At 36.5% G+C, this 27,609-nt stretch overlaps 1 protein-coding gene across 3 annotated transcripts in view; it reads left to right on the forward strand.

Annotated features, from left to right (window-relative positions):
• The first annotated feature begins 6,275 nt into the window (after positions 1–6,275).
• GPAM (glycerol-3-phosphate acyltransferase, mitochondrial) overlaps positions 6,276–27,609 on the forward strand; it is a 30,415-nt gene continuing 9,081 nt past the window's right edge. Inside the window, exons 1-14 of one of the 3 annotated variants that reach the window (XM_032225708.1) lie at positions 6,276–6,476; positions 7,470–7,570; positions 9,758–9,888; positions 11,905–12,027; positions 12,518–12,591; positions 16,517–16,630; positions 18,480–18,629; positions 19,105–19,201; positions 20,114–20,250; positions 20,421–20,520; positions 21,152–21,364; positions 21,689–21,802; positions 24,470–24,555; positions 25,122–25,237. In XM_032225708.1, the coding sequence (XP_032081599.1) occupies positions 9,787–9,888; positions 11,905–12,027; positions 12,518–12,591; positions 16,517–16,630; positions 18,480–18,629; positions 19,105–19,201; positions 20,114–20,250; positions 20,421–20,520; positions 21,152–21,364; positions 21,689–21,802; positions 24,470–24,555; positions 25,122–25,237 (1,426 nt within the window). In that variant the 5' untranslated portion in view covers positions 6,276–6,476; positions 7,470–7,570; positions 9,758–9,786. The remainder of the gene's footprint in view (positions 6,477–7,469; positions 7,571–9,757; positions 9,889–11,904; positions 12,028–12,517; positions 12,592–16,516; positions 16,631–18,479; positions 18,630–19,104; positions 19,202–20,113; positions 20,251–20,420; positions 20,521–21,151; positions 21,365–21,688; positions 21,803–24,469; positions 24,556–25,121; positions 25,238–27,609) is intronic. The other 2 variants (XM_032225706.1, XM_032225707.1) reach the window with 2 other exon arrangements.

Below are 27,609 nucleotides of genomic sequence, written 5' to 3' on the forward strand. Positions count from 1 at the left end.
GAAAGCTTCTATAACAGAACAATTGTGGTTTGATCCTAATCTCAGAGAGACATGATTGCTGTGTAAATAATAAAAGCACTAATACTGTATTCCCCCGACCTCCCCCCCCCAAATAAACACTTGGCCTTATTTTGGGGGAAGTCTTATTATTTTTGAGGTGAGGCGGCTGCGAGCGTGGTCACCTCATGGCTGCTGCTGTGTTGCAATATTTTCGGGGGAAGGCTTATTTTGGGGGATGGCTTATTTTAGCGCATGCGCTCAAAAGGGATCATTATCTGGGGAGATCTTATTTTGGGGGAAACAAAAATAAGGATAGTAACAATAATACTAAAAAGTTAATGAATTTCATTTATTTTTAATAAATGTTTAATAAATGTTTTTAATGTTTAATGAATCTGATACAACATGGCCTGATACAGATAAAAATCTGTATCAGGCCATGTTGTATCATATTAATTAAACATAAAAATGCTGGATAGGGAATGAAAAATCATACAAAGTAGCTTTTTTCATTTAAAAAAAGGGTTAAAAGGAAATGTTGAAGCTAAGACATATTAAGATTAAAATAAATGTTCATTGTTGCAAGGTCACTTGTGTAAAGATTTCAAGTTCCTTTGAGTCTACATTGGTCTCTCCCATAATAGGATTGAAATAATTCATAATTAATAAGCTTCTTATATTATCTCACAATAGTGTTATAGTGTGCTGAATTATTTTTTAGAACTTCTTATTCAAACTTACAAATTTGTTTGGTGAGTACAGTAACATTTTCTCTTCTATTCATCTACTTATTGAATTTGGCCTTCAACTCTGCAATAATCTATCCTTGTTCATTCTCAGTTTTTAAAACAAAGTTCAATGATGAGGCTAGAACTTATACACCTTCTACAATGATGGAAATATTAAATACATTAAATAGAAAAAATATTAAAGTAAATATTAAATAGAAGACAAGTCATACATTGAAAGAAAGAAACAAGCCTAGTTTAGTAGTAACAATTAGCTTGAGAATTTAAGTAATCTCTTATGAATTTATGGTTCCGGCCAATGCTGACTGATCTCTAATCATCATGAATCAGGCATTAATTCAGCAGGTACTTCATTGGACAGCTTTAGGAAGGAAAATGGGGAAACAAGAATCGCATAATGGTTAACTATGGCTACAGAAAGGTGGGTTAGAGAAAGGATAGAGCAGAGACTATACAACAGGACTGTTAAACTTCCATCCCGCAGGTCAGGATGTGCTTGTTACGTCCATGCCCAGTTTAGTGAAGGGGGGGAGGGGAAAGTCCTGATACATCCGTGATGATGTCATGACGTGAGTTTGACACCTCTGCTATAGAACAATGTTTTTCAAACTTGGCAATTTTAAGCTATGGACTTTAATTCCCAGAATTCCCTGGACAGCATGAGAGTAAACATCTTAAAGTTGAAAATGTTGCTATAGAATATATGAGGAACTTGTGTTTTTTCTTTTTAAAATCTGTTTTGGGAATTGGCCCTGGATTCACATTATCTGAAAAGAAAAAAAATAAACAAATATTAAAATCAAGTGCAGCAGGAAGTTTGGCAGCCTCCAAGGAGTTGCTTTTTAAGACAGTTTGTGGATATTTTGTTGACTTCTAGTTCAGATGAGCTCAATGGCAAAGAATGAAGTTGATTTGTTTTTGTATAACAATTTTGTATATCTGTTTAAATGAATTTATTGCATTTTTGTTTTGTTTTTAACAATAATAGTATTTAAATTCTAGATACATATAAATGTATCTATTGTAAGTATTTGTAAATGTTTGTGCACTGGCATATAACCTCAGCCCAATGCTATTCTATATTATTCAATATTATGAAATAATAGAGATATTTATCATAATTGAAGCATGGTTAACAAAACTGTTGTTAAATGTATATTATTGTTCTGTTGTCCACTTCTATCCATATTTATAAAAGTAAAGCTTTTTATTCAATACAAAGTACTCAAGATCAGAATACAAAACTTTAAAATACTAAATTCATAAAAAATACAGTATGATTAAATAATCAAAAAAAGATGCTGTAGTTAAGTGAATGACAATTTCATAGTACAATTTAGTAGTCTTTTCTGTTAACACATGTTCTGACTGTGGGGCAAATCACTAATAAGTAAATCTAGAACTTAGTAAAAATTGTCTCCTTTTCTTCTTTGTTTTGTTTCATTTTGCAGTTACAGGAAAGATAATGAAATATTGAACCGTTATAACACATACCAATAATCAAAGAAGGCAATCAGGCAATAAAATAACTTTTCACAATATACAAAGGTCCACAAACAATCACAATGTTGATGTTGGAACTTTTGGTTGCATAAATGGGACTGTTTGTGCTTTGGCAAGAATAAACGTAACCAATAAGAACAAAAATGCCTTTGCTGATTAGCTCAGCTTTCTTCCTTTTCCTTCACTGCATGGTTGTTTTGAATTACCTCATAGTTCTATAAATCCATACTTTTTTCCCTCGTATAGCAATAGTTCTGTTGCAATTCCAAACACAAATTTCTAATTTGGAGGAGAGAATGCTTTAATAGAGAGACAGGAAAGATGTGAGTAGAAATCTTCACTGAAAACATTCTACAAAAAAATCTTTATAATATTTTGTGGGCCACATGTTTATGCATTAACATATATAAGAATTGCTTCTATTGCTTACTATGCAAGTAATGGAAACCTTGCTATTAATTCCAATACAAACAGATTATAGCTTCCGCTAAATAGCATCAAAGGACATTGCAGCTGGATTTCTTAAAAAAGAAATTATACAGTTGAAGCAGACATCCCTTTAGGAATACTCTAAATCCGTACTCATTTGTTCGATACCATAGCAACATCGCACACAAGAAACAATGTTAGAATACAAAATTGAGAGCTTTCTATATACAATAAGGAGTCACTTGTCCAATGCTTTCGTTGATTTCATTTGGTTTTGAAGTACAGCATTTCTAGCAAAATACTTCAAAGTAAATACATTCTCCCAAGATTTTTTTTTAAGCTACCAAAAGGAATTCAACGTACCAAAACCACAGTTCTGGAAAACATAAAGAAAGTAATCATTAAGAGTCCTCAAAATTAGCAGAATATCATTTCCACCCTAACAATAAATATGAATTTAAATTACAAACTTTAAAATCAAGTGCAGCAGGAAGTCTGTCAGTCTCTAAGAAACTGCCTTTGAGAAAGTAATATTTGTGAAAACTTTGTTGATTCCTAGTTTAGATCAGCCCGATAAAGTTTATTTGTTTTTGTATAATTCATTACACTCTTAATATGTAATTTGAATCATACTCTTAATATGTCTTTATCATTTTCTAAAGCCCATTATTCTGCCTCTTATTAATGGCCAACAATTTTGGAAGAAGATTCTGCGCATACCCAGACATGCGTGCTCGCACTACCAAACCGGTAGTGAAGAGAACAGAATACAATTGCTGTGAGAAGTGATATAGTAGCAGCATTCCCAACATCCCTTAGTCAGCTCACATATACCCATTTGCAGATCAGTGATATTTCACCTACCTGGAAGGAAAATGTGGAAGCTGCTTAAAACTGAGTGAAAATAATGCTGAAAAGTGCCATAGTCTATGGAGTTTCTAGTAAATGTGAAAGGGATATTTGATAAAGTGAAATGGGTCTGAATGAAAAAAAGCTACATAAAAATTATAGAAATGTTAATGAGAGCAAAGTAGCATCTAATGTACCTAAAAAGAAGGTGGTTTTAAAGTATATGGTTAATATATGTTTGATGATGGAAAGGGTGCTGTTATTGCTCCCCTCTTCAAAGGTAGCAAGAAAGAATGCAAAAACTAGGTTGTCCCAAAGGTGTTTTTTTCAAGAGGCAACTGGACTTCTGATTTTTCTTTGAAGACCTTTCAATTCTCATCCAAGAAACTTCTCCAGGTCTCATTGGATAGTGGGGAATGCAAGGATTTATATTCCTTGCAAACCTCTGGTCATTTGCATTCTTTTAAAGAGTCATTGAGGTCATCCCGAGGTTTGGCTGTGTGCTTAGTCACCTGAGTAATGCAATTGGGTGTGGGAGCCGTCTTGAAACTGTTGAAAGGATTGTAGACAGGAGATAGATAACGTATCCCTTCCCATCTGTTGAAAGAGGGCTCTTCAATTTTGACATAGATGGCCTTTAACCCTTCTTTCAAACCAGATTGTTAAGTGTTTAAGGGAAGGTTTGGAATGGAATGAAATGTTATGAGAGATGAGAATGAGTAACATTTGGACTTTGGCTAGATAGAAGAAATGCAGGCCAGATTTGTGCTCTTCGGGTCACTGGGAAAAGTATGACTGTGAAAAATAATTTATTACATGTATGTTCGTATAGAAAAAATGAGGAGGTCTGAATTATGCTATATTTGGTATAAATATAACTTGAAGGCTGATTGTGTCAGCTGTAACCAAGTAAACAAAGGAGAGGCTGACAGATTGTTAAATAAGAATGCCTGAAAATAAATGGAATGCTCAGCAAATAGTTCAACGTTAAGTGGGAAGTGATACAAAGTTGGGTGGTACCATTTTCTACAATTCTATATTATAGTGTTTATCCTGCATGTTGGGTATAAAAATGGTACTAAAAAAATCCTTTTTCCCTGTCGAAATCGTCATTCACATGCATATGTAAACATATCTGTATACTTAAGTACAGACACTGAAGCAAGAAATATTTTCACAAGGATGTTTCATACACATGAGATATCTGAGCTGAGTTTTACTTGAGGATTAGTTCATTCGAATTTTTGTATTGGGGAAATAAGCTGAAGTTATATATCACAATGAAAAAAACATTACTCCTAAGGAAAGGTGAAAAAACAATGGACTTATCCTTAAAAAAGAGGGGAGATGAGACATTTATAAAATTAAAAACAATGAAAGAACTACACTATGGATCTGATAGAAGCACAGATAGTTTGTAAGCACAGACAAATATGGAGATAAATTGTGGATGTTGTTGGAATGTGGTGCTGCATGTCCTTTTTAAAAATTTCTTTATCTTATTTTATTTGCTTTGCTTGCTATTGCTTCCTCCTTTTTTGTGCTTTGCACAATATTGCTTCCCTCAAAAGGAAACAGGGTGATGGGAATACTTCAATGAGGTGATTAGTCTGTCAGAACTGATTGGACAATAATCTGCTTAGTATGGATGTGCATATATTTTATTTCCGAATCCAGCAACAAGAGCTATTTGATAGAACTTACAACTGAAGGTAAAAAGTGAAATGTGGTTTGTCTGCTTATGTCTTAACATGGTGTAGAAACCCAACTACAACTGTTGATAAGCATATCATGACTTAGTGATGTATGCAAAAACAGCTCAAAATGAAAATCAATATAATTAGTCACGTTCACTTTTGTGCGTTCATTGCATTCACAGCAAAAGTTCCACCTAAGCAAATAACAGGGCAAAGTTTTTTGTCCTTTTCTGGACAACTCTTAATACAAATTAATACAAGTTAACAGTATAACTGGCAGGATGAGTCCAGGTAAAAAGACATCAAAGCAGCCCTTGTCTTCTTTAGCTTCTCTCTCTCTTTTTCCACACCTTGCTTCATATTAGTTGTTACTGGAGGTGCCTGGGATTGTCCAGGGCGTATTGGTTTGATGAACTTTTTCAACCTGAGCCTTTCAGGTTTTGTTGCAAGACAGAGAAAGATTATTATCTGACTTTCTTTCTCCACCAAGAGCTGCCAAACGACAACTATCTTAATATTGTCATTTGGCACAGCTATGTTAATATTATCATTAGGCATAGTAAAAAAAAACATCCTAAAAATGTGCACACCTACACACTTTTTTTTTTGCTTCAGCATTCACTACGGTGCCCTTGTAAGACGACTTTGCAGAATATCCTGAGACTGTCTTTGTCTTGGAATAAAGCAAGGTTTCCAATTCCTTCTACACCTAAGATAATCGGCAGCATTGCTCTGCACAGCGGAAAGATCTAATGATCCCCGAGCGTCTCCTGAAGTCGGGCCCATCTCCCAATCTTCCCCACCCGCCTGGTTTCAACGGCCAGGACTGATGGCAACCCCAGACACCTGGAAGACACCAGCTCGGGGGCCCCGGGGCACCTTTTCTCAGTCTTCTGAGGTGCTCCAGCGGCCACTAACAAGAGCGCAGCCCGGCCTCTTCCCAGCTCGCCGGCGCCTGGCGCTCAGGAAATCGCGTCAGCATCTGCCCTCCTTGTTGGGGCGGTGTAAAAGAGTCAGCCTGCCCGCTAGCTTGCCGGCAAGGTCTTGCTGGGCTGCATCTCGCGTTGGAGCCGCGTCGTCCGCATTCCCCCCCCCCCCCCCCAAAGGGTGGGAGATCGGAAGGTCAAGGTACAGAGGATCCGGCGCATCGGGAGTTTTTGGAGAGATTTCTGCTGGATATTTCGGAAGGAGATTTTAAAGCCTTTCCCGAGGCTGATCGTCTGCTTGTATCATCGCTGGAAAAAAGAAGGTAATTGGTACCACTATGTTGATGGAGGATTTACTGTAGAAAACTAGGAAATGTTTGCCTATGAAATGTTTTATCGGGAATGATTTTGATCCCTCCCCCTAAAAAAAAGATGTTGCAGACGGTCACCGTCCGTAACTAGCAGTATTTTTGCTGCTGCAGTCTTGGCTTGCCAATACAAAAATAAACCGAAAGATTAACGTGAGACAAAACCGTGTGCGCATCAGTTACAATGGAAAGTATTTTAGGAACTAGTTTTTGAAAAAGAGCGCATAGCATACAGAACTGGGCTCTAGGCCCATGCTTGAATGAGAAAGCAAGTGAAATGAATACAGCATGAAATAAATGCAGTCTGATTGACAAACGCTGTCCTCTCTCCTTTCTTTTGCAAAATGTTGTGAAGAGGTGATTGAGAATGTAGAGAAACAGCATGGAAGTACGAAAAGTATTTTTCAGATTTATCCCTGAGCCCTTGAACAATTAGAAATCACTGCATGGAGGAAAGTTCCTACATGGTGGAAAGCAATTGTGCAGTTATTTGTATGTTGTTTTTTTCTGTGTAGCAAGTTAGTATTTTATCATTCTCTTAACTGTGGCAATCTGATTGATGAGTGGATTAAATTCAAAGTAGTATACCCATTTTCCTTTTTTAGATAGGCTGCTTGTTTTTCCCTTTTTCTTTCAGGCTTTCACTTGCATTCCATTGGTGTACTTAACTAACTGTGTGAAAGTCCCTTCTGTCATTCAGCCAATTTGGCTTAGATTGCTAATGTTCCCTTGGTGATTAGTTTGAACGAATTTCTTTGGCAGTAGCCTTTATAAGGCTGTATAGGGACACCCAACATTTGATACTAGTGTTTAATACAGTACTTGATCTGTTATTTATAGAAGAAAGTTTAAAGTGACTATATACTTTCCTAGCGCTGCTTGTTCATGCTACTGCATATAAATTAGCTAAGCAAAATTCTGAAGGTGATTCCTTTTTTTCCCTTCCAGTATTTTGTAAAAATTGAAGCGTTAGCTTCATTTTTGCAGTCCAGTCTCGTAATCATACAATCGGAAGTAAATCTAATTAATTCAGTGACATTTACTCCCAGGTAAGTTTATCCAAATATCCTATCTTATAGAGCTAGGCTATTGCCTCTATGAACTCTTTGTTCTAGTTTATCTTTCAGTACTTAGAGTGTTGAGGTATGAATTTATGTTATCAGAGAAACGATGAATATGCTGGTTGGGTGGTTTGTAAATTTTAATCAATGATATCCAAAGAGCATGGGATTGAATATGCTTGAGTTGGTAGAACTTTACATGCATGATAATATTTCATTGCCAGAATACTTGGATGCTCCAAATAATTGAAGCATTCAGTTACAAATTGTTCAATAGGAAACTAGACCATGACTTCCTCCTATTCTAGATGAAGTGTCTCATAAAAGTACAGAAATACAGCCTGGGATGATTCTTTCATTCTCAGTTGTTACTGAATTCCAAGGTGAGAAAGAAGATTTTTTACGTGACAGCTATGACTCCTTAGCCAATTGGATTTGGCAGCATTTGTCCATACTTTGGTCACATCCTTTCTTGACAATTCAAATTTACTCTATGTGGGACTACTTTTGAAAATGTCTTGAAGCATCAATTGATGTAAATGTGACTGTTGAAATAGCTTCATTAGTTGTCGGTTGTTCTCTCAGCAAAATTTAAGATGGTAATGATATTAGTCTTCAAAACTCTACATACTGTTCAACATAATTATCTGAGAGACTATGTCTTTGGCTAGAAACCTGTTTGAATGCTTTGATTTACAATAAATATGATCTACTATTTTCTGTAGTTGGTATCAAAGATTCTCAAAGTTTCTCAGTTCATGGAGCTCTTATATCTCATAATGTTTTTGCATAATGTTTTACTTCCAAATATTAAGTATTTTATAGGACTTTGTAAATTTGTTTAAAAAGATAGCCTCACAATTTGGGAATACAGGTTTCTATATTAAACAAAGAGGAGGGGACTTTCTTCCTTATCAGTCCCAAGCTATGGAATGCCAAGACTACATCTCTTCTTTCTTAGAGCTTTCTTAGAAAGTTATGCTTAAAGCTCTTTGAAGAGCAACCAGGATTCATCACATATTTTAAAAAACCTCTCATTTGTGAAGCCTTAAAATCCTTGGGTTTGTATTTTTGTAATTTGGAGTTGCTTTCAGCTAAAATAGTGTATTCAATGTAATTAGAACAGAAAGGAACAAAATCATTCCGTGCAGAAAATTGTGCCCTATAATTTCCTGGTTCCCTAAAGAAACTTCTGACTGTATCTTGGGAAAATACATGTTATTGACCTTTCTCACTCTGAACAAATATATTTGTTTATGCCTTTGTATTTTTTATGTATGTCTAATGTAGAGGAGAGGCTCTTTAATTTTTAACAATACAAATGCTTATGTTAGCATAATGATTTGCTGACTGTATAGGGTAGTAACCCATGTTTAACTAATTTACTTGCCTAGATCCATACAATCGCAAAAAAATTCAACCATTACAATGATGTTTAAACAGCTGTTAATTGATTAAGAATTTGCAGTCTCTCACATGTCATCTGCATCTCTATAACTAATCTGCCATCTCTTCTTTCCCATGCTTTCTAGGGTTTATTCCAATTTAAATCTTGCATCAGTTTAGTTACTCTATGCATCTTACAAAGAGAACTGCCCATGAAAGCTTTTGCCTTTCAAAAAATTTGGTAGTCAAAAAAGGTGCTACTATATTCCTTCTGATTATAGACTCACACAATGTGCTGAAATAATTTGGATGTGCAAAACACACTGAACAGCTAACCAGACATTTTATCCTTGCTTGGTTAGTGATTGTGTTCCAGCTTTCAGAAGCCTGATTGACTTATGCAACAGAGAAATATATATTAGAAAAGATACTGGTTTAAATTCCTCTTATTTTATCTTACAATATTTAAGCATGTATTTACTTTCTGTGTATGAATGAAGCACAAATTTATTTCCTCTTATTATAACCATTCTGGTAATTATAGCAACCTGTAGATAAGTTTGAAATATAATTACAAACTTTTTGTAATGAATTACAGTATCCTGAAAGAGATCAAGTTATAATTATATATTAATTATATAGTTATATAGTTGCATCTAATTAGTTGTGACATACACTTTTAAATTTGGAAGTAAAGTCTATTGATGTGCCAAAACATTTAGGATAAGTGAATTAGGTATTTACTAACACACTTAATTCTTTAGTGCTGAAATTATTTTCTTCTTTTAGCTCATGAGGCTGAATTTATGTTGTAGATCATGGACGAGACTGCTTTATCACTTGGAACAATAGATGTTTCCTATTTGTCATCTTCAGCAGAATACACTGTCACTAGATGTAAACATTCCAGTGAAGAATGGGTAAGCAAAATGCATGCTTGTTCAGTGCTTCTGGGTTTCTTAAGATAAAACTCTACTGTCCTATTGAAAAGTGAAAAAGTAATAGAGGATTATGCTTTAAAAAATTAAGAATCTTCAGTACAGATAGTCTTTGTTTGCTGTCCACTTGTTCAGCGATTATTCAAAGCTACCACATGCTGACTGCCCCTCAAAGTTCTGACACCAATAGTCACATGATTGTGATTCCAAGTGCTTGATAAGCAGTTCACATGATGGTTGCATCAATAACCAAGAAAGAAAACTCCCAACTCCATTGTTCGTGGAATTAAAGATACTTATACTGGTTATGAAAAGATAGCAGAAAAAAAGCAAGATCTGAGCCAAAAAGGCCCAAAGAAGTATATATCAAACGATTACCCAGCACCCTCCCCCCAATTACCCCAAGCCAGTGTCCAATCTGCAATTCCCTAAGAAGGTGTGGGGTGTACCTTCAAAAGGCCTCATCGAGTTGGTATGCGAGACTGTTGACCTTGACCAAGTCCAAACACCGGCCATCAGCATGCGCAGAAGATGGTGAGAACAAAGCTCCCTTCTTACATAACTCCTCCAGTACCATAAGATCCCCTTCCCAAATACCATAAGCCCCTACCCTCCCCGTTTCTATGGCAGCAAGTGAAGCAGAGGCTGAAATCTGCAGTCACTTGACTGGTATTTCTGATTTTCCCAATTGGCTTCACTTAAGCAAAGTCAATGGGGAAGCCAGCAGAGGAAGTCACAAGTTTCTCTAGTAGTCTAGTAAGTTCCTTCAGGCTCTCTAGACTCTGACCCTTCTGTATCATCTACCTTGCAGCTTTCCTGCACTTGCACCTCACTTCGCTATCCAGCCCTACAACTTCCTGTGTTTGTGCACGACTTGTGCTAGGTCACATAAATTATCCCGTCGCCAGCCCTTCTAGGCTTCCCTCATTCCTTGGGATTCCCTGGAGTACCCCTAGCTTTTTATCTGGGATTTCTACCACTTCTGGCTTAATGACCCCTATGTCTTGAGTTACAGGACAGTTGGGACTGCAATTGCTAAGCAGTGCAGCCACATGATATTGTGTTTTATGACTGTACTCCTTAGCAACAACAATTCTGGTCCCAATTGCCCTTGTAAAGACTATCTGTAGTACATTTATTTAGATAGTTCTGTATGCAGTTCTTAGGGCAGGCTATACTTGATAAAAAATAATACAGTACTGTAATGTAGCACCACTTTCATTCAAAATATATCAATAGAAAAAGTTCAGATTCATATTATAATATATGTATAGTACAGGATTATAATATTTTAGATTTATTCCTACAGTTCCAGAAATGTACAGGTAATCGTCAATTTATGACTGTAATTATGCCCAGATTTATTGTCATAAGTCATGGCAGTCCTTAAGTAAGTGACCCTTTATGCAATAGCCTTTAAGTGAATGCTGCGGTAATTAAATGAATGTTGTCATTAAGGGAAAGTGGTTGTTAAATGAATCTATTTTACCATCCATTTTTACCCAATGGGTATTTTTACCAGAAAGATTCTAACGAAGAAACACCAAAAAAAACACATAATCACAATATGCTGTAAATAGCCATAAATGCGAACTGGTTACCAAAGAGCCAAAATACAGTTATGTAACTGCAAATGGGTACAGTTTTTGGAAGTCCAGAATTGGGTCATAACTACTTTTTTTTTGGGGGGGGGGGTAGGGGAAACTGTCATATTTGAATGATTCAGTATCAAATATACAGATTTCATATAATTTAAAGGAGGAAAATATTTTGACAGAATTGATCTAGATTCTTTTAGGCAAACATTTGTATATGTGCGAGTCTATGAATGTGTTTAATTACTTCCAATAATTGAATCTGGTTATTTGTTTAAGCAGATGAATAAATCAATTGTTCTTAACTTTAGCTAGTTCATTTATAGGAAGTAACCTGAAAGACATTCAGAGCTGTCCGTTTTTATGTGCTATATTTTATATTTTCTTTACTGTCACTTTCCAGGGAGAATGCAATTCTAGGCCTACTGTCTTCCGATCAGCCACTTTAAAATGGAAAGAGACTCTTCTGGGCAGGAATAGACCATTTGTGGGACGCTGTTGTTACGTATGCACACCTCAAAGCTGGGTGAATGGAACTATATTAGTAACAAAATTAAATGGAATTTTCATGTAATGGTAATTAAATAGCCAGAAGGCAATTAAATTAAGAAATCAGTAGCTATGTGCTTACCTTGTATAGCTTACTTTCAGATTTTGCCTGGTGGAAGTAGAATAGCATTTGATGCCTTTGTATTAATGAAATACTGTAAAGTAGGGCCCAGTGATTTGTTCAGGTAATGTTAGGATGCATAGATTTTTCTTTATAGATTTACTATTATGTTTCTATCTGGATTGCTAGAGTACAAATTTAACAAATATGTGTATGTTTTGCAAATAGCTGAGATTTTATGTGAGAGTTTGGCAAGTCTAAACTTTGGCAAACTTCAAGCTATATATTATTTATATGGGGGTGGGAAGATTCCTCTCCTTTAGAAGTAATATGTAGGAAAATTCAATATTTATTGTGAACTGCTATTAGTAATACATTAATGTATACATGTATCTTTCCCTTTTAGGACAAGCTTTTTAATACTAGCATCCCTTCTTTGGGTCTGCGTAATGTTATCTATATTAATGAGACACATACACGGTAAATACTTTTTTCAGTATGGTTAATACTGTGATTTATTAAAAAGGATGTTGTACTCCTCTGGAAAATGAGTAAAAAGGTTAAATATTAATGTTGGTTTTGCTAAACTAAACCTGCAGAGTAATCACATTTTGGCTTTCAGTGCTAGAGAAGAAGTAAATATCTAAATGATGTAGAAATATAAAAGGACTTGATTCAAGGCTTTATTATAAATCATTTCTGTTAGAAAACTAGTGCTACTAGTAGTATTAATATGAATAATTAAATGTGGCTACCTTGCAACCAAAAAATTGAAATCTGTACACTGGCTGAGCTTGGAGGCCCTTTTTTTAAAAAACAGGTACTAGTTTCATTGGGCAGAATGAAGTTACATAATAATATTTCCCCATAAAACTGTGGCGGAATCACTGGTAAAGGAGAGAGGGAGTAAGGAGACTGCAAGGATGTTGTTGATTTGGAGGAGGAAATATCTGAGATCAAATATTTAAGACTATATCTGTCTTTCCCAAGGGAAGATATTCGATCTGGTGAGATTCTTTTAAATAGGTGTTTGATAATAAAAGAACTGCCTTGGTCTATTCAAGAAGTTGTTCTAGTTGCTTGCGCCTAATAAAACATATGCATGAGGATCAATAGAAATGTGTTTATTATGTAACATATTTTCTGGCACAAGTCAGAATTTTCTACTGTCAGCTGCTTACTTTAATTTTTAGATTAAGAAAATGCAAAAGTTCAAGGAGAATTTCAGGTTTGTCAGGGATAGAAAGTCCTTTGGCACCTTTACGTCGATTACATTGGGCATGAATTTGAATAAACAAGAATTTACTTGTCAGATGCACATTTGTAAAGCTAATTTCAGGCTTATGTTTTAACAGAACTCATGCTGGAAGCAGATATTAAATCTCAGATACTTATAAACTTCAGATTGATAAAGGATGGTTAGTTTACAAATAGTTCTCAACATGACTATAATGGAACCTGCCCATAATGATTGTAAATCATGGTGATCATAAAATGGATCACCCACATGTCCAAACCAATTTTACAACACACACACACACCCCCGAGTCATTAAGTGACTGCTATAGTCATTAAAAGTAGGGGCTGGTTTTGCCAAAAATCAGAAGTAAAACGGTAATAAAACATATAACACTGTCATGAATTAGTCCAGACCCCACATGTGGTCACATGACCTCAAATGGTACAGTTGTCGGAACTTCAAACTCTGTTGTAACTATCCTCAGGGAGGTCTTTTAAATTTGAATATTTGCTAAGTAACTGGTGTACATCTAGGACTACCTTAAAAAGAACAGATACTATTTTGCACTAATTGTCTTATGTAAATGTATGCATGTTAGGTAAGCTCCCCATTGAGAGAGCGCGTACGTTCAGAGAAGCATTGTTAGAATTGTGTTGGAGAACACACAAACCAGCATACAGAGACACTGCAGTTTAAATAGGCTTTTACTTTCGTGGGAATAGAGGTATAGAGTTCATCAAACAGTCCAAGTCATACATGGATAAGACAGTCAGTCATCAATGTCTTTCAATTAAGGGATAATCCAAACAACATAGTCCAGTATCATATAAACAGTCTGTAAACAAACTTTGCTAGCAGTTGCAAAACTTACAATAGCTCACGGCACTCAGATCAGCCCAGCATCTAACAAACAGAGAGCTAACAGTCATTCTGGCTCCCTCTTATGGCCGATTGAGGAAAACAGCAACCAATCACATTTTATAGTATGCTTTAAAGAAACAGGTACAGCATTGTTACTTGATTGAGTTTGAGTTGAGTTTGAGTTTATTGGTCTTGTATGCTGCCCACTCCCAAAGGACTCCGAGTGGCTTACAATAAACAAGGGAAGGGGATAAATAAACAAAACAACACTTTAAAATACACAACATTCAAGATTACCGTGGGGCTGGATATTTCACAAGCCCCCGGCCTGCTGGAGCAGCCAGGACTTGGTGGCTTTGCGGAAGGCCGGGAGGGTAGTAAGGGTCTGGATCTCCACGGGGAGGTGGTTCCAAAGGGCTGGAGCTGCAACAGAGAAGGCTCTCCCCCGGGGATTCGCCAGCCGACATTGGCTGGCAGATGGAATCCGGAGGAGACCTAACCTGTGAGATCTAATCGGTCTATGGGAGGTAATCGGCAGGAGGCGGTCTCTCAGGTACCCAGGTCCGATGCCATGTAGGGATTTATAGGTGACCAGCACCTTGAAGTGGGTCCGGAAACTAATGAGTAGCCAGTGCAGCTCGCGGAGGATAGGTGTGACGTGGGTGTACCTGGGTGTACCCACAATCGCTCGCGCGGCTGCGTTCTGGACTAACTGAAGTCTTCGAACACTCTTCAAGGGCAGCCCCATGTAGAGCGCGTTACAGTATTCCAGTCTTGAGGTCACAAGGGCGTGAGTGACTGTCTGAAGAGCCTCCCAATCCAGGTAGGGTCGCAATTGGTGCACCAGGCGAACCTGGGCAAAGGTCCCCCTGGTCATAGCCGACAAATGGTGTTCTAAAGTCAGCTGGGGATCCAGGAGGACTCCCAAATTGCGGACCCTCTCTGAGGGGCATATAATGATTTATATATTGCCAACCCAACCGTTAGATTATATTCCTAACAATGCACATATTAAATTAAGACAAAAAGGACAAATTATTCATGTTTTATCTAATCTAGCTTAATGACCTTCCATCAAACCTTTATTTCTTACCCAAAGAAAGTAAGCTTGATGCTGCATTCCATGTCGAGAACTCCCAATTTCTGCTTGCAAACGTTGACTCCTGATTATAACTTTCAAAGACTATAATCTAATTTGTTCAGTGCAGCTTAATTCTAACCAGGCATGTGATGGATTTCACAACAGTTTTAACAGTTTAATGATGCTGCAATGCAACCTTTTCATTTCTGTTAAACTGTATTACAAAATACATTTGTCATTTTAAAATACTAACAACAATGTTGGAACTCCAAAAAGCGACTATTTTATTCTTATTACTTCTTTTGGTAAATTGCTTTAATACTTCTAAGTTTAGTAGAATTTTTAAAGTAAACAATGTTTTTAACTTAGAAGCAGAGATAAGACATGGATATAGAAAGCCATGTGTACCTAAAGAAGAGATCCTGTTAACTTTTGTTTTTCTACTATTTTTCTTTCCTGACATGGCTTGACTTATCTGCTACTTTATACTATTGCATTGTATACTGTTGTTTTTCTTTATTCTTTATATGCCACTTAAAAGTTGCCCTGATAAATAAAGGCACAAATTTGCATTCCCTTCTCATTTGATCTCAGAATTGCTATTCCCTCTATAAATTCATCGTTGACATTGTTGGTGTCTTCCACCTTCAAATACTCATTGAAAATGAAGTGCTAGCTTGATTAAATTTACATCATGCACATTTGAACTAATCAGCCAAAGATAAAAGGTTGAATCAATTTTATTTGACTCTGTAGAACTCTTAAACAGATTCTATTATTATCTGCCATAGTACCAAATAGTTTTGAATTTAGAGTTGCAAAAAAACCTCAATAAACTCTGTTTATTTTGGTTTCTTATGGTGTGAAAATCTTGGGTTAAATTTCAGTTTGGTTAAAGATTTGTTCTGGGCAAGATGACTCAGTTGAGAAAAAAAGAACTAAAATAAACAAAATTCTTGTCTTTAGTATTTAGTATTGTACCTGTATTTATGTGCAAGAAATTTATATCTTCTTTTGATTTAAGCTGAACATATTTCAGCCAAGAATTTGCCTCATATACTGTCTGGATTTTTTGCAGTCATTTCTGCCATATTAAACCAGAACCAAATAAACTCAAATTGACTTCTACTGCTTTTATTAGTAGGAATGATATGATATGAAATTTTGGCAGCCATTTGAAGGATAACTTTCTAATAATGGGTCTCTCCTCCATAATGTTATAGGTACAGAGGTTGGCTTGCTCGGCGGTTTTGTTATACTCTTTTCGTGCAAGAACGGGATGTTCATAAGAGCATGTTTGCAAATAATGTGATGGAAAATGTACTGAATAATAGCCGGTAAGATGTAGATAAAAGTGATTATTGTAATTGAAAAGTTCTTATTTATAAATAATAAATGTTCAACTTATGGGAAGGCCCCAATTGTTTTTTCTTATACAGCAGAAACTCTGGATTTTAAAAGCAATTATTTTGAATTTCTTCTTACGTGTGTGTACAAGCTATAACATCTTGAAATCCTATTTCCAAAGAGTCTTCATTATATCCTTGTGTCTGGTTATGGGGCATCAATTATATAGAGGCATTTTCAGTATTATGCAACTTTTGGGGGATTCAGCCATACTTTTGTCTAGCATTCTGCAGGTTCTACTTCAAAAAGAAATGAGTAGAATTCAATGAAACAAGAATAAAGGCTAAAATTCATTTTATTTACACATACATTTATTAAAATGAAGTACAGTTAATATGATTCCTCTTTTATCATAAAATTAGTGTTTAATTTTCCCTTAAGTAATATTAAAAATTGCAATTGTGTAATAACACACAGAAATCTCTGTTTCCTGTCGCAGCAGAGCAACACAATAGCCATGAAGCGACCACGTTCATGAGCAGCCACCCGGTAAACCCCCTTTGCAGCCGGGCACAGCGCCACTCACTGACCTAGGGGTATCACCAAGCCGTGTGAGTGCCTGTTTGCCGCTGCCCGGCTCCCCGCGGCTTGGTGCCTTCCAAATGCCAGTGAATAGCGCTCTGCATGGGTGGAGAGGGGGGGTGCGTGAGCAGCTTTTCAGCTCCCGCTCACCCACCTCCCAGCCTCACGATGCATGGCCCAGCTCTCATTTCGGAGCCAGGGCACCTCCACTGCCATCCCAGCCTGGCTTTTTCCGTGGCTTCCAACCCGAGTCTTTCAGCGGGGACCACTCTGAGCGCACACTCTATGGTTATGCGTGGTCATTTCATGGCTATTGTGTTGTGCTGCTGTGACAGCACAATACAGTCATTCGCCCATGAGGCTGTGTCCGGTTCTTTGGGAGCCCGCTTGCAAGAGAGCAGCTGCCCAACAATCCCCCTCTTCAGCTGGGCACAGTGCTACTCACCAACCTAGCAGTATCCCAAAGACACCAAGCAACACGATCATCTTTCCCTCCCCCCAGGTTCCCATGGCTTGGCACCTTCGGGATACTGCTAGATTAGTGAGCGGCGCTCTGCCTGGCTGGAGGTTGTCCAGGGAGCTTATATGCGGAGGGGAGGGGCTTATATTTTTGCCCACCAGAAAATTGTGGCATGGCTGTATTATAAGGACATGTCGTATTTTTGGGGAAACACGGTATATGATACATGAAGTCTTCAACTTATGACCACAGTTGAGCCCAAAATTTCTGTTGTTAAGTGGAACATTTGTTAAGTGAATTTTGCCCCATTTTATGACCTTTCTTGTCATAGTTGTTAAGTGAATCACTACAGTTGATAAGTTAGTAACCCAGTTATTAAGTCAATTTGGCTTCCCCATTGATTTTTTTTTGTCTGAAGATTACAAAAGATGATCATGCGACCTTGGGACACAGCAATGGTCATAAATATGAAACAATTGCCAACATCAGAATTTTGATCACATGATCATGGAGATGCTGCAAATGTAACTGAAAAATGGTCTTAAGTCACTTTTTTGGTTCCATTGTAACTTTGAACTAAATGAACTGTTGTAAGTTGAGGACTACCTGTATTTTTATGTTAAAAAAATCATGAAAATTCCAATTACAAAGTACCACAGTATATAGTTAATTAGAATAATGATGAGGGGGATTTTTTGATATCTGACTTTTGGGTATTTTTAAATTGAAGATAAATGATCTGAAGTAGTTGAAATCTACAATAAATCTTCAATTCACTTTGTATTTGTAACATTTAGAGTGCAGAACGCTATTATACAGGAGGCTTCAGAATTATCAGCTGTAAATGGTCCTGATCAGTTGGAATCTAGAAACATTAACAGAATCAAGAAGAAAGCTAGAAGGATCCTTCAAGAAATGGTAGCGAATGTCTCTCCTTCTCTGATTAGGTAATAGTACTAAATTTTGTTTGTGAGGTCTGCGTATACTCAATATTGTGGATAGCCACAGAGATATTTATTATTTATTACTTCATTGTCATGGTTGCAAAATGAATAAAACACTTTCTCTGCCCCTGAAGAATTCATTCATATATTAATGTATCAAAAATAATTTTTCAATGGGACAAAATAACATTTTCACAATAAGTGTCATTTTTATCAGCCCAACATTACACTCTGTTCAGAATTATGTGGAAGTAAAATTTCTTTGTATATTATGTTTTCTACAGTTGATAGTAGTCTATCAACTATTGTTTAAACTGTATCTTAAAATTTTCACAGTCAATTAATACAGTTTTGGTCCATCATGAATGATGTAATTGTTTCTGTTTTGAACGTGGACAGAAACTAGCATATTTGTATATATATATATTGTTTATGCAAAACTGATTATATGGTGGCTTAACTTATATTTTTCTTTCAGGTTAACAGGTTGGGTTTTATTGAAATTATTTAACAGCTTCTTTTGGAATATCCAGATTCATAAAGGCCAACTAGAAATGGTGAAAGCAGCAACTGAGGTAAAAATAGTCAAGGCAATATATGCAATGGTAGCATTTTTATACCATATTATATATCTAGTTATTTTCAGATTCAATCTGTGAAATATTCAGGAAAAAAATTACCTTTATTTTTCTTTCCTGAAAAGACACCTTTGATAAAAAGATATAAAAATAATATTCATCTATATCCAGCAGAATCTGTTTTGCAATGTCAACTCCAGCATATAATCACTTCAATTGAACGGCTTGTTTAATAAATAAAAATAATGATTTAAACATGGCTGCCAGAGGTTTTGTGTGTGTAGTGAATTGTGTTAGTGTATGTCTTCCTCACCCAGGCCACAGTAGGAAGCACAATGTTTATAAGGAGAAATGCAAAAACTAGGTTTTGTAAAAAAAAATTTCAATTTCCAGTATCATTTGGTTTCTGAAGAATCTTATTATTGGGACTGAATCTGAACAGAATCATCACTGGCCAAGCAAGATATATTGTAGTAAATTATCAATGAATGAAGTATGCTTGAAATAACATTTACTTGAAATATCAGTAATTGGAGACTATTTAAGAGGTAGTTTACTATAAAGTAGTTATCTATGGTTTATTCAATATATTTTTGCCATTAATTTTCAGGTGATTCAGTTTTATTGTTCAAAGTTTACATTGCTGTATAATCAAAATACAAATTAATATGTTTCAAGTCCACCTTATGTTAGCCATAGTATCATACAAATAAAGCAATTATATTTAATTGCTGAAAATGTTGCTGCAAATCTGTTGCCTGTGAAAGATTTCTATTTCATTCATTCCCTTCTCCTTCCTCTTCAATTGGCAATGCAAATATTGCCAAGAGAAACCCAGTGACAGTACAGTAGTTTGATATGTTCAAATTATGTTTTGATATTGAACTCTTTTTCTTCTTCTACATACAGCTAAATTTGCCTCTTGTCTTCTTACCGGTTCACAAATCTCACATTGACTACCTACTCCTCACATTCATTCTTTTCTGCCACAATATCAAGGCACCCTTCATTGCAGCTGGAAATAATCTGAATATTCCTATTTTCAGGTAAAAGAGTATTAGTTCTTTTACTATTTTAATGTCCACCATTTTGTTTCCTTACCTAAACAAAGCATTAATACACATTTGTGTTTTTTTAATCTGATATAACCTTTGTTAAATTTGCATTCTTTCCCTTTTAATTAAAGAGGCATGCATATTTTATTTCGTATCCTTAGCACCTTAATCCACAAACTTGGAGGTTTTTTTATTAGAAGAAAATTAGATGAGAGACCTGATGGCCGAAAAGATATTTTATACAGAACGTTACTGCATGTGGTAAGTACCAGTTTATTTCTGAAAATTTGCTAATAACACCTGTGCACCATTTCAGTGCCCAGTGCGTATTTAAATTTGTAGCAAAGTTCAAAATTTAAATCAGTTTATTTCACTTTATAAATGAGGTATAGTTCCTTTCAGAGCTAAGCCTAAATAATATAAAAGATTCAGTAAGATAGAAAGGCTTCTGCCAAGAAAACAGTGAAAAACCTTATTGTACTTTTATGTATTTCATGGAAACTGATGATTTCATGGATCATTGTAATTATGCATGTCAGTGGTGGTATGGACTATACATGTGCCCTGAAGAAATTTGTAAACTTTAGTTAAACATTTAAGCTGCATCTCTCATATCTATGCAACTATATGCTCTTAGTTGCAGGCACTATTGTTAGTAGATACCAAAGTTACTTGTAATCTTTCAGTAGTAATTATCCCATGCAACTACATGTCTTTCCAAGAGTTGTATTTTACAGATGTGGGCATGTTCTTGTTTAAATGATTAGAAATTTTGTTCCCACACAGAGTTCCAAATTTGAACAGTGCTCATGGTGGTTGCCCACTTTACAAATTACTGATTTGAAACAATGCAAAGAACTGGTGCCTGATCTTGTTGCCATTCTCTTTTCAGCATGTTGAAGAGTTGCTTCGTCAGCAGCAATTCTTAGAGATATTTCTGGAGGGGACACGGTCCAGAAGTGGGAAAGTAGCCTGTGCAAGGGCAGGTCTTTTATCAGTGGTGGTGGATGCTCTATATTCAAATGCTGCTCCTGACATACTAATTATACCTGTGGGAATCTCCTATGACAGAATAATTGAAGGTCACTATACTGGTGAGCAGCTGGTAAGAGATGCTATTGTATGCTTAACATATTTATAGAGTGTAGTTACTATTGACAGTTCTTCTAATAAACTATAGAAGTGAGGCAGGTTAACTTCCCTCTGTACTTAATATGTTACAAAATAAAATCATGCAGAAAAGAATATAATTCAGGGAAAAATATATGTTTATTTAGTGAAAGCAACTCTATAACAACTTCACACGATTTGGAAGACCAATTAATTTGATTTAGTTTTATTATTGAATAAGAACAGAACAAACATGATTTGGTGTGTGCATTAATGTAATATGATTTTCCCCTTTCTTTTTCTTTTCAACGTCTTTCAGGGAAAGCCCAAGAAGAATGAAAGTCTATGGAGTGTAGCACGAGGAGTCTTTCGAATGTTACGAAAGAATTATGGGTGTGTTAGAGTAGATTTCGCTCAACCGTTTTCTTTAAAAGTAAGCGTATATTTTATGACAAAAATTCCATTGAGAAACTGTGAAAAAGATATTTTAAACTATTCGTATTTCAGTAGAAACAATATTTCAAGTTTTTACTTCATACACAATGGTGTTGCTCAAACAAAAGAGTTTTGTAGCTGAAAACTCATGCTAGAAAATGGAGTGCTGAATATGAGATGCCGTGGCTTCAAGGTATTAATCAAAAGAAAACAATACTGGTACCAATAATAACTGGAGCAAATGAAACATCTCTAGAACACCCTTAACTACTGTTAGTCAATGCAAAAGGCTTTATTTTAATCACTTTACATCGTTCACGATATCATCAAACAATATCTACCTATTCCCAGATCCTTGGGAAGAACTCGATAAGTGGATGAAATTGTCTAATTCAGTGCAAACATCTTGCTGACTTCAACCAACAAAAACAACAATAATACACTTGGAATCAGCTTATGTTCTTTGATGATATATTAATATTATTAAACAACAACACCCGACTGATCAAAGACTAAGACATCAAGTAGAGCGTTTTCTTTTGAAACAGTGATGCAAGAAATCCCACCTAGAAATATGTAAGAAATTTATTATTACCTTTTCAGTTTGGTTGTCATTTACTTTAAGTAAGGGCTGTCAAACTCATGGCCCATAGGCCAGATGCATCATGCACTGGCCACGCCCACGTCTAGGGAAGAAAATGCTAAGTGAGCACCTGTCTACCCTAGACGAGTTCAAATCATCAGGACCAGATTACACCCCAGGGTTCTGAAGGAACTGGCAGATGAGATCTCAGAACCACTGAACTATATCTTCTGGAGATTCTGGAGCACCGGGGAACTGCCAGAGGACTGGAAAAGAGCTGATGTGGTTCCCAACTTCAAAAAAGGAAAAAAAAAAGATCCAGGAAACTATAGACCTATCAGCCTGACTTCAATACCAGGAACCATTATGGAAAAGATAATCAAGCAATGAATTAGCGAACACCTAGAAGTAAACAAAGTAATAGCCAAAAGCCAACATGGCTTTGTCAAAAACAGACTAATCTTATTGCATTCTTTTGACAAAGTGACAAAATTAGTGGACCAGAGGAATGCTGTCGATATAGTTTACTTGGACTTAAGTAAGACATTTGATAAGGTAGACCATAACCTACTACTAGACAAAGTAGAGGAATGTGAGTTGGACAGCATCACCACCAGATGGATTTGTAACTGGCTGACCAATCGCACTCAATATGTAGTCCTCAATGGAACTGCATCTTCATGGAGGGAACTATGCAGTGGAAAACCCAAGGCTCTGTTTTGGGCCCAGTACTCTTCAACATCTTCATCAATGATTTGGATGAGGGAATAAATGGGGAACTCATCAAATTTGCAGATGACACCAAGCTGACAGGAATAGCCAACACTCCAGAAGACAGGCTTAAGATACAGAAGGATCTTGACAAACTTGAACATTGGGCACTATCTAAAATGAAATTCAATGGTGAAAAGAGTAAGGTTCTACATTTAAGCAAGAAAAACGAAATGCACAAGTACAGTATAGGTGGTACCTTGCTCAATAGTAGTAACTGTGAGAGGGATCTTGGCATCCTAGTGGACAACCATTTAAATATGAGTCAGCAGTGTGCAGCAGCTGCCAAAAAAGCCAACACAGTTCTAGGCTACATAAACAGAGGGATAGACTCAAGATCACATGAAGTGTTAATACTACTTGGAATACTGCATTCAGTTTTGGTTGCCACAATGTAGAAAAGATTTGGAGACTCTAGAAAGAGTGTAGAGAAGAGCAACAAAGATGATTAGGGGACTGGAGAGTAAAACATGAAGAACAGTTGCAGGAACTGGGTATGTCTAGTTTAATGAAAAGAAAGACTAGGGGAGGCATGATAGCAGTGTTCAATATCTCAGGGGTTGCCACAAAGAAGAGGGAGTCAAACTATTCTCCAAGGCACCTGAGGGTAGAACAAGAAGCAATGGGTGGAAACTAATCAAGGAGAGAAGCAAATTAGAACTGAAGAGAAATTTCCTGACAGTTAGAATTAATCAGTGGAACAGCTTCCCTCCAGAGGTTGTGAATGCCCCAACACTGGAAGTCTTTAAGAAGATGTTGGATAGCCATTTGTCTGGAACAGTATAGGGAATGGTATAAAAAGAGCCGATGTGGCGCAGTGGTTAAGGTGCAGTACTGCAGGCCACTTCAGCTGACTGTTATCTGTTATCTGTTCTAATCTCACCGGCTCAAGGTTGACTCAGCCTTCCATCCTTCCGAGGTGGGTGAAATGAGGACCCAGACTGTGGGGGCGATATGCTGACTCTGTAAACCGCTTAGAGAGGGCTGAAAGCCCTATGAAGCGGTATATAAGTCTAACTGCTATTGCTATTGCTAATTCCTTGCCTAGGCAGGGGGTTGGACTAGAAGACCTCTAAGGTCCCTTCCAACTCTGCTATTGTATGTCCGGTTTAGCGAAGTGGAAAAAGTTGCGATATATCACATGACACCACGAGTTTGCTTTAGATTCTAGGGGTAATTAATGCACTTAAAAATTACATGTTTTAGTATATTATATTATTGGCTAATTATCAGTATTTACTACTATGCTGGTCTCTGAAAATCCTTTTGCTAATTGGTAAGGTAGTTGTTACAAATGTTATGTTTTTTCAGGAATATTTAGATTGCCAAAATCAAAAACCTTTGCCTGTTCCTCTTTCTTTGGAGCATACTCTGTTACCAGCTGTACTGCCTTCAAGGTAAGATGGAACTGAGGATTTTATATCAATGATGAACAAGCAACAATCAAATATACTGTTAAATCTACAGACTAAATTATAAATGTTGAGGAAGTTCTTTTCCAAATATCAGTTTATCATATTTAAGGACTCATGATCAAAATATTTTCCGTGAATGTCTTTTGAATAAGTTAGATTCTGCTTAGATAACAAATCTTAAATTAAAGCATGATTTACTATTTTTGCAATACAACCTGGATGCTACCATGGATGGTCTGGGCAGTCTCTTTGTTAATACAATGTGATTCCATGAAGCAAACAATTGTAGGAAAAATCTGTCAGACTTAGATCTATAATTTAATCAGGGAAGTGGGGTTCATATTTGGCAAAGGGCAGTAATAGACTTGTCCTATAGTATTTTTCACAATAATTTTCTTATAAGACAAAAGAACACTTTATCTGCAAATTCAGTGCCGTCTCCCTCACAAATGTAGTCTTTAGCATGGGGAACTACGCACTTAAATATTTTGGGGTCTTATGATGATGTAATTTGTAAGTACAGTATATCCATTCTGTTACATTTTCAGGCCTAACTACATAGTGGGAGAAAGTTCAGAAACTGTCCTTCCTGAGTCCAGGAATTTATCTTGTGAGCCACTGAGAAGACAATTAATAGCCAACTTGGCAGAACACGTAATGTTCAGTAAGTATTCAATGTGGAATTCATTCTGCATTTTCTCTGTCACATCCAACTTTCTAAATAACAGGGATTTCCTCTTTCTGTATCCTTTCTTCTTTTGTCTTAAAATTGCGCAGTTTTTAATCTGAGAGATGTCATTTTGAATAAGTCTCTTTATTACTCATTGTATTTACTGGATTTTAGAATTTTAGAATAAGGCCACACTTGGAATACTGCATCCAGTTTTGGTCGCCACGATGTAAAAAAGATGTTGAGACTCTAGAAAGAATGGAGAGAAGAGCAACAAGGATGATTAGGGGACTGGAGGCTAAAACATATGAAGAACGGTTGCAGGAACTGGGTATGTCTAGTTTAATGAAAAGAAGAATTAAGGATGACATGATAGCAGTGTTCCGATATCTCAAGGGCTACCACAAAGAAGAGGGAGTCAAGCTATTCTCCAAAGCACCTGAGGGTAGGACAAGAAGCAATGGATGGAAACTAATCAAGGAGAGAAGCAACCTAGAACTAAAGAGAAATTTCCTGACAGAACAATTAATCAGTGGAACAATTTGCCTCCAGCAGCTGTGAATGCTCCAACATTGGAAGTCTTTAAGAAGATGTTGGATAGCCATTTTTCTGAAGTGGTGTAGGGTTTCCTGCCTAAGCAGGGGGTTGGACTAGAAGATCTTCAATGTCCATATTTTATATATTCTTAAAATTGTAATACTTCAGTTCTGTGGTTTTTGTGGAGGCAAACCCAAACCATTTAGCTGAAAATATTTTGGTTCCTTCTGTCTCTGCGTATTTTTCTGAAGATGAAACAATTTAACTAAACTTGATTTTTAAAATAAGACATGATCCTTAGATGTCAGATGTTATTCACAAAAGGAATAGGACGAAAAACAAGGAGAAAAACAAAAGTAGGCCTCAGTTCTTAAAGTGATAATTTGCATGATAATCAGATGGGATAAACTGACTGCTGTTAGGCAACAGTTAAGGAAAAGTAAAGGCTGATTTGTCAGCTTGCCTCCACACATACACCCTCCCCCCCAATGCCACAATTCATAAATGTGTCTTTTAATGTGACAGGACACTATTGTATATCTCAGAGAATGAAACCAAAATGATGTCCAAATTCTGTTTTGTGATTGATTTGATTGAATGTTCATTCTTCAGTGTTGCTAATAAGCTTTCAGCAGTAAAAAAAACTTTGTCAGGTTATTTGTTTATAGGAATTTATATAGTGCCCAACTCTAACAACTCCAGGCAATCTACAAAGTCAAAACATAAACAATCATATCAACAACAGAACTACAGTACAGTAAATCATTTGTTACTCAAGTGATAACTTCTGGTCACTTATAAATTTATTAGAAAACCTTTAAAATTATCAAAAGTCTCCTAGTTAAATAGCACAATTTTTAGCACATAGTAAAACATAAATAAGGAATATGTAAGTGTAGTCCCTGGGATGCAGCATGGAAGCCATTATGGAGAAATACTATATTTAGGTCCATGTCTGTTTGAGATAATGCACCTTTTCTCTCTGGCTCCTTCCTTTCCCCTATTCTATCATAACCTTATTAAACTTTAAAACAACCATTGTATATCCCTTGAATAAGCAGGCATCTGTTAAAACACTTCAACAGCCCCATTCCACTTAGATATACACCATTGCTGTTACTCTAGAATTGGGCTTTCCATACTACTCTTCAGTCTCTCAGAGACCTATATGATTCTCTAGTTTTCATCTAAAACAATAATATCCAAGGATTCATACATGGTTGCTGCCTCCAGCAGTCCTTACCATAAGGCCAGCTTTTCCTACTGCCCTCAGAGTTGACAGCCAAACTTTGCTGTCTGTTTTTACCTCCACTCTTCATTTCCACTCTTCACTCTTTCAGAATGCCATGTATTTTAATATTTGTTGTTAGTTGCAAAGTCGTGTCTGACCCATTGTGACCCCATGGACAACGTTCCTCCAGGCCTTCCTGTCCTCTACCATCCTCTGGAGTTCATTTAGGCTCACGCCTACTGCTTTGGTGACTTTATCCAGCCACCTCTTTCTATGTCATCCCCTCCTTCTTTTGCCCTCAATCTTTTCCAGCATTAGACTCTTCTCCAGTGAGTCCTTCCTTCTCATTAGGTGGCCAAATTTCATCTTCAGGATCTGGCCTTCTAAAGAGCAGTCAGGATTTATCTCCTCTAGGACTGACCTGTTTGATTCATCTTACAGTCCAAGGGACTCGCAGGAGTCTTCTCCAGCACCATAGTTCAAAAGCCTCAATTCTTTGACGCTCAGCCTTTCTTATGGTTTAACTTTCGCAGCCAAACATTGCAACTAGGAAAACCATAGCCTTGATTATATGCACTTTGTTGGCAGGGTGATATAT

Source organism: Thamnophis elegans, chromosome 10, assembly GCF_009769535.1.
Source record: "Thamnophis elegans isolate rThaEle1 chromosome 10, rThaEle1.pri, whole genome shotgun sequence".
Taxonomy (NCBI): Eukaryota; Metazoa; Chordata; class Lepidosauria; order Squamata; family Colubridae; genus Thamnophis; species Thamnophis elegans.